We start from the raw sequence: 13,273 nt of genomic DNA on the forward strand, positions 1-13,273 counted from the left end.
AACATGTCCTGTTTGCCTTTACTTATATATACCCCTTTTTTTCTTTGCAGGTTAACAGGGATGAGCCTGCCATCTCCTGTTATAAGCAATAAAAATTGGCTGCGTCTTCATTTTACATCAGATAGTAACCACAGAAGAAAAGGATTTAATGCCCAATTCCAAGGTATGCATTACTGTTTAATATACTGTACAAGCTTCTTTACTTAAATAATAATAATAATCTTTATTTCTATAGCGCCAACATATTCCGCAGTGCTTTACAATTCAGGAGGCTCATATACATATACATATCATATACATAAACATATACAAACAAGTAACAATTATAGAAGATACAATATTTAAAGGGAAAAAAGGCAACCCTGCTCGTGAGAGCTTACAATCTACAATAAGATGGGGGAGGGGCAAGGTACAAGTGCTTATTTACAATAACAATCCAGCCATCTCAAGGAAATGGGGGATAGATAATGGCTTCCTGGACCAATAGGCCAGAGCCTTGAGATACATTTGGGTGCCATGGAGTTTGACGTGGGGTTATGTTCTGAGAAGTTGTAGAGGGATTATGTGAAATTAGTTTGGCTAGAGAGTGTGATAGGCCGCCCTAAAAAGATGCGTTTTTAGGGAGCATCTGAACCTGAGTAAGTTGTGATTTGTCCTAACTTCTTGGGGTAGAGCGTTCCAGAGGTTTGGTGCAACTCTGGAAGTCTTGGATTAGGGAGTGGGAGGTTCAAATTAGTGTGGATGTTAGTGACATGATCCATTTTATAGTGTCTAACGCAATGTAACTCATTTCTATTCAAGTAAGTAGACTTCCACCAATGTGATCCTGAGTCTGAGAAATCTATACTGTTAAGATAGCAAGTTTTATAAAAAATTAAATATGCTATTACAGACTTTAAAAAAAAAACAAATGTGTATTATGTAATGACTGTGGATGTTTAGTAATACATAGTGCATGTTAGGCAACTATAATTATATACATATGTCTACACATACATTACTGGGCAATGGATTTTAAGCCTCCCTTACACTTCTATATAGCTTACGGCAAAACTATGTTTGCATTGGCAACCTTGCGTTGGCAACTGTATGACTCTCCTACATACTAGAGCACTCTTTCTCCTGTGTTCTTTATGACAGAGTAGCTTCCAGATATCTCTGCCGATGGCTAAAGTTTTAGAGAACAAAAGAATCTGAAGTCTAACCTGGACATGCTGGAGTTGGAAGTGCCGATTCACATTAGACTTTCATCTGAACTTGTTTATATTGGCAGACTCTCCAGCTGTTAGTCTAAAGGCTGCTTTACACGCTGTGATATCGCTAGCTATGTTGCTAGCGATCACATCCACCCCCGTCGTTTGTGCGTCACGGGCAAATCGCTGCCCATGGTGAACAATATGGCTAGGAAACTGACTTACCTTCCTAGCGACGCCGGTGTGGGCGGCGAATAACCTCTTTTTTAAGGGGGCGGTTCATGCGGCATCACAGCAACGTCAATCAGCGGGCCACCAATAGAAGCGGAGGGGCGGAGAGCAGCCGTATTCACGTCATTCCCACCTCGTTGCTGGTAGATGCAGGAACGCTGTTTTCCGTCGCTCCCGGGGTGTCACGCGTAGCAATGTGTGCTGCCTCAGGAACGACGAACAACCTGCGTCCAGCATGAGCAACGATATTTTGAAAATGAACGACGTGTCAATGATCAACGATTAGGTGAGTATTTTTGATCGTTAGCGGTCACTCTTAGGTGTCACATGTAACGACGTTGCTAACGAGGCCAGATGTGCGTCACGAATTCCATGACCCCAGCAATATCTCATTAGCGATGTTGCTACATGTAACGGGGCCTTTAGGGTGCTCTCACATTAGTGTTTATAAAATTGTCCAGATTTTTAGCTAGAAAAGTTGAACAGTTTCAAGCGAGTGTCATGTATTTATTTTTTCACCTAGCATCCAAATGTCAGGAGAGTGCTGTGCAAGTGTAGATTTTTTCACGCCTAGAGGAAAAAAGCACTCATACTTGACAGTTGCTAACTTTTGTGGCTGAAAATCTCGATGAATTATATCCTGGGTGAGTGCACACTATTTTGTATAGGGGTATTTAACTGTTAAATTTAATCTCTCTTTTTTCTGAAGAGTTTGTTCTACAATACCAGGTACCTTATTTTTCATTAAAGTTACTGACTCACAATAAAAACTATTTTTTATTTTCTGGCAGCCCCTTTCACTGTAAGACAAATATGCAACTATTTCTGACATCTGTCATGCTAGGTACAGGGTAGTACCAAGCACACGGCGAAAGAGAAGTGAAACCCTGTGTCTAGGGAATGGGAAGATGTTGACCCCTGATCGAACCTACTGCTTGTCTCTGGGGTCCCTCACCACCCTAGATAGGTTCCGCACCTATACGCCGAGCCGGATACCTGACCCTAGGCATCCCTATTGCTGGGCCCTAAAAAGGGAATGGATGGGATGAGCTCTTTGTCACTAAACAACTATAGAAGGGGGACACACAGGGGAAAATGCATGAACTACTTATCATTAGATGACCTGGGTAGAAGTTCAGCAGTGTTTTCAGCAATGATACCACAGAGGACTAAAAACCACCTGCTTGAAACCAATGCTTGACGAAACTGAAAAATATCACAAGCACCAGTCCTAAGGAAGGAAGGGGTATTTAAACACCAAGGGAATACTGATGATCAACAACTGGGTGGAAGTTGAGCTTCTGCTACGTCCAAAGGGAAGAGAGATGAATCCAGCAGGAAATCTACGTATACCAATGAATACTGACAGCAGGAACAATGGAAACACTGCGTCGTTCTATGGCCATAAACCACATGACTGTCACACGTGACACACCCATGACAACATCTCTCTTCACGTTAATTGATAGATAGCAATTTAGGGTGTTTGTTCCAGTGGTAAATGTTCTAAGCAGCCTGCTTAATCTATAACTAGGGGCATCATTAATAGGCTATAGACACTGTGCCCTACATGTGTGTGAGCAGCATCTTAGGCAAGCCTTATTTGTGTGCAATCTAGACTGTTAGTAGTTGTCTCATCGGTATTTTGCACTTGTGTTGCCTCCACTATCACAAGGGGACTGTATCACCCTGCCAGGGCATTACTTTCTTTGACCTGAGCAGGTAAATACTGTTGCCTTTTTTTTGCTACGCTATCTTTTGTTTTTGCTGGGGGGGATTTTAATTACTTTCATTAGGGCTTTGCTTTTAAAGTACTGTGCTTTTCTGTTAGACTCCACAATCAAAACTTTGGTGGTTTTGAAATTGCACTGTATGCATTAAGCTCAACTTTTAGTGCTTATTAATTATAATAAGCAATGAGCAGACCCATGGATATTCAGGATCACTGTGTCCATCTTTGGTGCTTTAAAATGGCTGTAAAATGGTTGTAGTAAGGGCTTGAATGATGCAAATGGAATCAAAATGGGAGTAAGTGCAGCACAATTGCCCTGCAAACAAATATGGATATGGGAAAAATAAAAAAATATATATATGTGGGGTCCATTTTTTTTTATATCCAGTGCAAGTAAAGCAGACAGCTGGGGCTGGTTATCAAAAATAGAGCCCCTCTGATGATGACTCAATTCAGTATCCGAGCATGTACTGGGTTTTTTCAAACAGAGTCATCACACTGGATGTAGTAAAAAAAAAGAAGCATTTAGATAGAGTGGTGAGGGAATGAGTCTTTTTAATTAAAGTATATTAGAAAAAATGTGATTATGACATTAAATAAACAGATTTAGGATAAAAAAAATAATTCAAACTGTTTTTTTTTAATATTCAGTCAGTTGCCAGATGATTCACATACTATTTATTATTCATCAAGTAAATAATTTTAATAATTTCTTAGCACATTTGCTATTTTCTCAAGGAATGAGAGTGAATAATACTCCAAAAGTAATGTTTCACATAAAAAGTATAACTATTTTATTCTGTAAGGGTCAAGAATGAACAAAGAACATTTCCCCAGGGTTCTCATTATGAGAGATATATTGTTGGCATTTGGGATTCACCTTAATATCCTTCCTTGAAGCCAATGTACATTGCTTGATACACTTGATTATTTAGTTCACAAATATAGAAATTCAATTATGTCGCAATATAGATTAGCAATACCAATGCATTGTGAAAGAATGAGGTTTTGCTGTTTACAGTTCAACTTAGAAAAATGGAATTTACTTCATTAAAGATATTACAGTCATTTGCATCCAATATATAGTTTAGGTTTAAAAAAACCTATCCTGGCAGTAATTAATAAAATTATCCTGTGTTACTAATCAATTGTGTTTCAGTAGTTACCTGGATTTTTATTACTATCAAGCATAAAATAAATTGGCAATATAAAAAAAGTTTACATAAAGGGAAAATAAAATATATAGCAAGAATATTGCTAATATATATTTTTAAAGTAGAAAACTGATTATATATACATATTGTTGTAATAGAACTTGTAACGTTCACTGCAGGAGATGACAAAGTGACGAGCTGAAGTGGACCCCACTGACCCCAGGGTGAGCCCATGCTTATCCTTTAATGGGAGGAGCTTGACTAAGCGCCCACCGCAAAGCGGGCACAAGGTTCTACTCCCAGGTTAAAGACCGGGACTGTGGCAGCTGACCCACAGGTCAGGGATGGACAATGGAACAGACAAGCTGAGTCTCTAGTTTACACAGGGACCACCTGGATAGCTGAAGCCAGGTGCCAACTGGGCAGGATGTACTGGAAGCAGGTACAAGCAGGACAGGATGGATAGGAACCAGGTACAGACAGGACAAGGTGGACAAGGGGACCTGACAACTAGCTAGCTAGGGCAAAGAACTACTAACTAACTGAACATGAGTGTTAATCAGGCCCTCCCCTAGTGGGAGAGTGCCTTAAGCACCAGTACCTCTCAGCGATATGCTGATAAGCACTTCTTTGGAATTCTGCCTCTTTAAGACAAGGACAGTGGTGCACCTACACACCCTAGGAGCACTTTCAGAGGACTTGTGCTGTGTGCACAGGCCCCAGGAGGGGGAAGAAAGAAGCACCCATGTGGAGGAGTGCAGGACATAGAGGTGAGTAAGCGTGCATCCCAACTAAATTGAATAGTAGTGTTGAAGAGAAAGCTGTATATACTGTATACCCAAGTGAGTCAACCAGTAAGCATTAACATTGGGAATGTGTAGAAGACCTGGGATCAAATTTTGTTTGAGATATGTCTGAATCTGATTAGGAGCATGCCCACAAGGATTCAGGCAGTGTTAAAAGCCAAAGGTGGATTTACAAATAATTAATAAAATAATAAAATTTAAAATTTAGATTTTTAGGTAGCAAAACAGTGGCAATGCAGTGACATGGCAAAATCTGCATAACTAATCATATGCTATATAACTGAAAGTCAAATTTATGTGTGAGATAGCCAATTTTATATTGTCTATAAAATAAAGGCAGTTTCACATTTGAAGTTGTACTGAATGGTGGGATATGGGGCCTGAAAGTCAAAAGTTCAAAACATTGTTACACTTTTGCTCATCAGTGTCGTTTAATTTTAATTATATCCAGATGATCTTCTCTTGCATCCATTATTCATCCACTTCTTCCAAAAATATTCACTGCATAGCTTCATTTATTTTAGACATTAATAGATCAGACTTTTTCTGACATGACAATAATCTATCTGTTTCTCTCTCTCTTTCTCTCTCTCTGTGTCACTCTCCTTCTATATATATCTCGTGTATATGTATATATATATATATATATATATATATATATATATATATATATATATATATATATATATATATATATATATATATATATATATATGTAAGGTATATCTTTGTACCAAGTTAGCCAGTATAGATAAATTATATATATATATATATATATATATATATATATATATATATATATATATACACACACACAGTGACAAGCAAAAGGGTAACAATGTTTTAAATATGCCCCATATTCTCTAGAGCTTTGAGCATTAAACTTCCTTCAATTTATATACAATCATCTTGTCTATCACATGCATAAATTTCACAGACAATTGTTTAGCATATGGGTCTACAAAAAAAAAAAATGTTGTGATCATCGCAGGTGACTTTGACTCTTCTGAATCAGCTTTATGTCCTGATTTCAAAAATGTACCGTATTTTTCAGACTATAAGACGCACTTTTTTCCCTTAATTATTGGGGGAAAGTGGGGGTTGCATCCTATAGTCCAAATGTGGCTGCGGGGAATGAGGTTGCTGCGGTGGAGCGGGTCATCGGTGGCACGAGCAGGTTGTAGCAGCCTGTCGTGACCACGTGGGCTCACTCATTTTATATGCACGCCCATCCTCCCATCCATCATCCCTCAGCGCTGAAGCCGATGCTGACAGTTGGGCGGTATGATGGGCAGGGATGCGCGCATAATTAACAGCCGGCCCGCAAGATCACCCCTGGCAACTACAGCCTGGAGTGATCATGTACGGTTGTATTCACTGCCCCCCGTGCATCATCATCAGCGCGGGCTGCAGTGAATCAGTATACTCACTGGCCACGATCCCTGCAGCATCGCCCCGTCCTCCTGTCTGTGCCGGACGCGGCTGTGTGGAGACTAGCGGTGTGCACAGCGATGACGTCATCGCTGTGCTCACGTGTTCACGCACAGCCACGGACAGAACAGACCATGGCCGGCTCCAGACAGGTCAGCGACTCTGCTGCCGACACTGACAAGAGGAGGAGTGATGCTGCATGGAGTGAGGAAAGATGAGCATAAACGTTTATTTTTTTTTGTGTGCCATAGGATACAGGCCATCTAGCAGGTTGGGGGTATATATCAGGATGGATGTGGGTATATATCAGGATGGATGGGGGTATATATCAGGATGGATGGGGGTGTATATCTGAATGGGGTATATAGCAGGATGGATGGGGGTATATAGCAATATGGATGGGGGTATATAGCAGGAATGGATGGGTGTATATAGCAGGATGGAGGTATATAGCAAGATGGGGTATATAGCAGGATGGATGGGGTATATAGAAGGTTGGATGGGGGTATATAGCAGGATGGATGAGGGTATATAGCAGGATGGGGGTATATAGCAGGATGGCGGTATATAGCAGCATGGCAGTATATAACAGGATAAGGGCATATACCAGGATCACGCTATGTAGCAGGATGGAGGCTATACCAGGATGGAGGTATATAGCAGGATGGAAATATCCAGGATAAGGGACATATATATACAAGGATCATATACAAGGCAGGAGGATCATTACCAGGCTGGGGAACCTTAGTAGAGAATTTGGGGACATTACCCCCATAACAGCAGATCCTCTCCCCATAAGAGTGTGTTACGACCACATTTTTTAATTAAAATTTTATTTTCCTATTTTCCTCCTCTAAAACCAGGGTGCGTCTTACAGTCCGGTCCAGTGCCTCTTACAGTCCGAAAAATACGGTATATAGGGGTTTTTTTAGCACGTATAGTCTCCATGGAGCAGCATCATTATGATAAGGTATAAGAAATATACTGCCGACATTAAGACAATAGTAATCTAGATATCAGAAAAAAATGTTTCACCCTACAAAACAGTTTTTATTGAACCAAAATAATTTCACATGCCAAATATGAACAGAAATTAAAAGTGCTTGACATTAGACAGTCATTGATACGATTTTTCAGGGTTGTCCCTATACAACATCAAACAGTAATCTGCCATCATTGAGTCATTCCAAAAACCCTGGTAGCGGTGTTCCATTACTTTAATGTCCTGGTAACACCGCTCGCCTTGTTCACCCCTTACATCCCCAAGATTTTGAGGGAAGAAATTAAATGTGAATGCAAAAAGTGCATTTTCAGAGATGTGTATGCATTTAGCAGTTCCTCAACACCTTCAACATATTCTGGAGATTTATTTTTTCTAAGAAGTTTTCACAGATCCACTTGAAGCTTTTCCAAGATCTCAGTCCTTATCATTTAGAGTTCCTTCAAACACATCATCTCTCACAAGCTCTCTGATCTGAGGACCAACAAATACCCCTTCCTTCAGTTTTACTGATGAAGTGCTGTAGAATTTCTGTGAAATGTACTGGAATCCTTATAAATGTGTCTTTGCCATGGCTTTCAAAAAGTTTTTAATCAGTCCCAACTTTATGTAGTAGAGGAAGAAAGATTTTTGTTGGAGCAACTAAAGGATTATGTTATGGATTATATTACGGATCCTCAGCAACCTTTTATAGGCAACTGCTACTATGTCATGCTGGCTTGATGTGCACCAAAGCATGAGCATCGATGATCATGTTTTTAACCATTTTAAAGAATTTTCATTCACTCACAGTGGCAGTTTAAAAACATGATCATATGTTGCTAAACTGCCACTGTCAGTGAATGAAAATTACATTAAAATGGTTAAGGTGCAGTACTGGAAGCAATTTCTGATATCCTCTATTACAAAAAGATGCCATCTCTTTTAAATGGCTGGTACTTTTAATGTATGGTGCATGTTTAGTATTGGAAAGGAGTAACATGCTAGGAGCATGAATCTGTTTAAAAAATTGGATGTGTTAATTGTTCCATTCTACTTGGCCATCTTTCAAATGTACAAGACACAGATCAGAAAAACAGATGTGCCAATTTAGCTTTTAAATGACTTTTTAAAGGACAAAATCATCCTCTTTCTCAGTCAGGTTTTAAATGCATTATAAGTAGAGATGAGCCACCCCCCCCCTAGCGTTCGAGTTCGGTTCGGTTCGTCGAACGGAGGCTCCGTTCGATGAATGTTCGACGAACCACTCAAACCCCATTGAAAATAATGGGAGGCAAACACAAACATATAAAAACACATTATCCATGTACACATACAGTTAATAAACATTGCCATAACACTTACAGGTCCCCGCGACGCGTCCTGCACTCTGTCTCCCGACGCTTTTCCTTCCGATAATCACTGCGTCTTCCCGGTAACCAGCACTGATGATAGGACCTATCGTGATGTCAAAATAGCAAGTGACCACTCACATGTCTATTATCTCATTGGCTACAGACTGGTCACATGGCTAGATGTTATACTAGGTCCTGTCAGTGCATCTCTCCAGTACGCGGTGATCGTTCCAGCATCTCCGTGTACCGGCAAAATGCTCTGGCACATGGTCAGCTTTCCCGTCCATGCATGTGGGCGCTCTTTAGAGTCAGCCCACATTCAAGGACTAGATGCCACATGCAACCCGCCTGTCAGCGGTGATGTCACCGCTCACAGCACGCAGCTTCTGCTCACTCACTGAGTGAATAGACTGCACGCGGAGCAACAGCGTCTTCCTCCCCTGCAGTGCTGTCTGATGTAGCAGAGCTGCATGGGTTGAAGGAGAAAGAAGACAGAAGACCATGGATCATGGAGGGATCATGGAGGGATGAGAGGGAGTAATAAACATGGAGTCTCTGTCTGTGTATTTATTTCTATTAAAGTATTTTTTCCCTGTGTGGTGTCTTTTTTTTAACCCGTTATTGGAGATTCTTAATGGCCGGGTTAAACTTGCCTGACATTAAGAATCTCTGGCTTAATACTAGCTAGTAAAACAAAGCTAGTATTAACTCATTATTACCGAGCAAGCCACTGGGCTTTAGGGCTGCTGGAAGAGTTGGATACAGCGAATGAAAGTGCCATTTTCTGGGGCGACTGCGGACTGTAATTCGCAGCAGAGGGGCCCAGAAACCTCGAACCAACCTGTGCTGCGGATTTCAATCGCCAGTTGCCTTGTTGTACTTGGCTGGACACAAAAATGGGGCGAAGCTCATGTCGATTTTTTTTTTTCATTATTTCATGAAATTCATGAACTAATTAAAAAAAGGGCTTCCCTATTTTTTTAGTTCCCATCAGGGTACAAATAGGCAGCTGGGGTCCTGAGGGCAGCTGTACCTGCCTGCTGTATCTGGCTAGCATACAATGATATGGCGAAGCCCAAGTCATTTAGTTGGAGGGCAAAAAACTCCTGCATACAGCCCTGGATGGAGAATGCTGAGCCTTGTAGTTCTGCAGCTGCTGTCTGCTCTCCTCTATACAGACAGGCAGCAGACAGCAGCTGCAGAACTACAAGGCTCAGCATACTCCATCCAGGACTGTATGCAGGAGTTTTTTGCCCCTCCCAAAAAAATTGCGTGGGTTTCACCATGTTTTTGTATGCTAGCCAGGTACAGCAGGCAGCTACAGGCTGCCCCCAACCTCCAGCTGACTATTTGTACCCGGCTGGGAGCCAAAAATATAGGGAAGCCCTTTTTTTTAATTATTTCATGAATTTCATGAAATAATTAAAACATATGACGTGGGCTTCGCCCAATTTTTGTGTCTAGCCAGGTACAACTAGTCAGCTGGTGATTGGAATCTGCAGCTCAGGGTGTCCAAGCTTTCTGGGCACCCCTGCAGTCCGCAGCCACCTCAGAAAATGGCGCATTCATAGAAGCACCATCTTCTGGCGCTGTATCCAACTCTTCCAGCTGTCCTGGTGATGGGTGGCTCACTGGGTAATATGGGGTTAGGGCTAGCTTTATATTATCAACTGGCCCTAAGCCCGAAATTCATGGTGTCATGCCAATATTACACACGGCCACCATGAATTTCTAGTACAGATAAAAAAAAACACAACACACAGAAAAATATTTTTATTAGAAATAAAACAAAACACAATTAGTGACTATATCTTTATTGAAATAAAGAACCCTCCTCCACAGTAATCCTTGGTCAAGGACCCCGCGCTGTCCAATCCGGATCCAATATCATCTGATCGGTTTGCTGGAAGGCAAAGCGATCAGATGATGTGTCAGGTTCAAGGGCCTGAATCACATGACCCAGCAGCTGATTGTATAAACAGCTTTTATACAATCAGTTGATGCATCAGTGCAAAACAAAAACTACACACTTCAGTGCAGACTCCTGTCCGACAGCATCAGCTGGTAGTTTAGCCAGCCGGGCGGTAAAAAGCCAGCTTCACCTCTCGACTTATAGTGTCAGCTGATTCCGTCAGGTGACCACATCAGCTGATCATCGCCAGGTCTGAGAGAGCATGAGACAGAAGAGAGAGACAGAAGAGAGAGACAGAAGAGAGAGACAGAAGAGAGAGACAGAGAAGATAGAGAAAGAGAGAGAAAAGAGAGAGAAAAGAGAGAAAAAAGAAAGAAAAGAGGAGAGAGAGAGAGAGAGAGAGTAGAGAAGAGAGAGGAGAGAGAGAGAGATGAGAGAGAAGAGTGACAGAGAGAAGAGAGAAAGGAGAGAGAGAGAAAAGAGAGAGATGAGTGAGAAGAGAGAGGAGAGAGAGGGAGAAAGAGAGAAAAGAAAGGGAGAGAAGAGGAGAGAGAAGAGGAGAGAGAAGAGGAGAGAAGAGAGAGAGAAGAGAGAGAGATGAGAGAGGAGAGCGAGAGAGAAGAGAGAGAGAAGAGAGAGGAGAAAGAGAGAGAGGGAAAAAGAGAAAAAAGAGAGACTGAGAAAAAGAGAGAGAGAAAAATAGAGAAAAAGAGAGAGAGAGAAAAAGAGAGCGGAAAAGAGAGAAATAGAGAGAGGAGACAGAGAGGGAGAGAGAGAGAGAAAAAGAGAGAAAGAGAGAAAGAAAGAGAGAGAGAGAAAAAGAGAAAGTTAGAGAGAGAAAGAGAGGGAGAGAGAGAGGAGAGAGAAGAGAGAAAAGAGAGAGAGGAGAGAGCAATGCCGCCTCATTCCATGAATTGCTCTGATTTTAGAGGTGTGTCTCGCGGTTCACAGCTGATGTCCGCCTCCTCCCCTCAGTGCATAATTAAATTAAATTTTAATTATAAATAAATAATATATATAATTTAAAATAAATTAAATTCTTTACCAGGGCAGCCAGGACTTGAACTCATGAAGTAATGCTTGTTAGGTGAGTGCTCTACTCATTGAGACACTGGCTCTTATAAGAAGCATAGGCAGATTTGATAATCTTTAGCTCTATACTGCAGTAGATAATCTAGAAGCAGATTGTTCAGCTGCAAGGATGGATGGATGGGCGGATGGATGGGCGGATGGGCGGATGGGCGGATGGATTGATGGTTGGGTGGATTGGCAAACACCGGCAGTACCACACTCATTACCGCACACACGCAGGCATTACAACCCCCATCATCCTCCCCTCAGTGTATAATTAAATTAAATTATAATTATAAATAAATTATAATTATAATTTAAAAATAAATTAGATTCTTTCCTGGGACGGCCAGGACTTGAACTCATGAACTAAAGCTTCTTAGGCAAGAGCTCTAACCATTCAGCCAGTGCCCCTAATGAGAAATATAGGCAGATTTGGTAATCTTGACTTCTGCATTGCAAACTGAAGTCTCTGGTGACAGCCCAATTCACTTCAGGTGCTACATGGAGAGGACACAGAGCACTCCCTGTCATTTTCATGTAGCAGAGCTGACAGTGTCGTGTGGATTACTTTGGACCTGGAGGGATATTTGGGGATTAATAAAGAGGTAAATGAGGTGTTTTTTGTCTTTTATTCCAGATAAAGGATTTTTCGCTGTGTGTGTTTATTTTCTTTCACTTACAGTTTAATCATAGAAGGTATCTCGGGGAGACGCCTGCCATGATTAACTCCTTATTACCCCGATTGCCACCACACCAAGGCAATTCGGGATGAGCTGGGTAGAGTCCCGGGACTGCCGCATCTAATGTATGGTGCAATTCCGGGCGGCTGCTGGCTGATATTGTTAGGCGGGCTTTGCACGTTGCGACATTGCAAGCTGATGCTGCGATGTCGCACGCGATAGTCCCCGCCCCTGTCGCAGGTACGATATCTTGTGATAGCTGTCGTAGCGAAAATTATTGCTACACCAGCTTCACATGCACTCACCTGCCCTGCGACCGTCGCTCTGGCTGGCGACCCGCCTCCTTCGTAAGGGGGAGGGTCGTGTGGCATCATAGCGACGTCACACGGCAGGCGGCCAATAGCGGCGGAGGGGCGGAGATGAGCAGGATGTAAACATCCCGCCCACCTCCTTCCTTCTGTATAGCCGCCGGCGGCAGGTAAGGAGATGTTCCTCGCTCCTGCGGCTTCACACACAGTGATGTGTGCTGCCGCAGGAACGAGGAACAACATCATACCTGTCGCGGCACCAGCATTATGGAAATGTCGGTGAATGCAACGATGATATGATAACGACGTTTTTGCGCTCATTCATCGTATCATCTAACATTTACACAGTACGATGTCGAAAGTGACGCCGGATGTGCGTCACTTTCGATTTGACCTCACCGACATCGCAAGTGCGATG

The 13,273-nt window shown here is 41.9% G+C and overlaps 1 protein-coding gene across 2 annotated transcripts in view; it reads left to right on the top strand.

The window, feature by feature from the left end:
• The window catches only part of CSMD1 (CUB and Sushi multiple domains 1), a 2,926,925-nt gene that overhangs the window by 1,654,632 nt on the left and 1,259,020 nt on the right, over window positions 1–13,273 (top strand). For both annotated transcript variants that reach the window (XM_075340315.1, XM_075340314.1), the window contains exon 6: window positions 51–163. In XM_075340315.1, the coding sequence (XP_075196430.1) occupies window positions 51–163 (113 nt within the window). The remainder of the gene's footprint in view (window positions 1–50; window positions 164–13,273) is intronic.

This window comes from Anomaloglossus baeobatrachus, chromosome 3 (genome assembly GCF_048569485.1).
Source record: "Anomaloglossus baeobatrachus isolate aAnoBae1 chromosome 3, aAnoBae1.hap1, whole genome shotgun sequence".
Lineage (NCBI taxonomy): Eukaryota > Metazoa > Chordata > Amphibia > Anura > Aromobatidae > Anomaloglossus > Anomaloglossus baeobatrachus.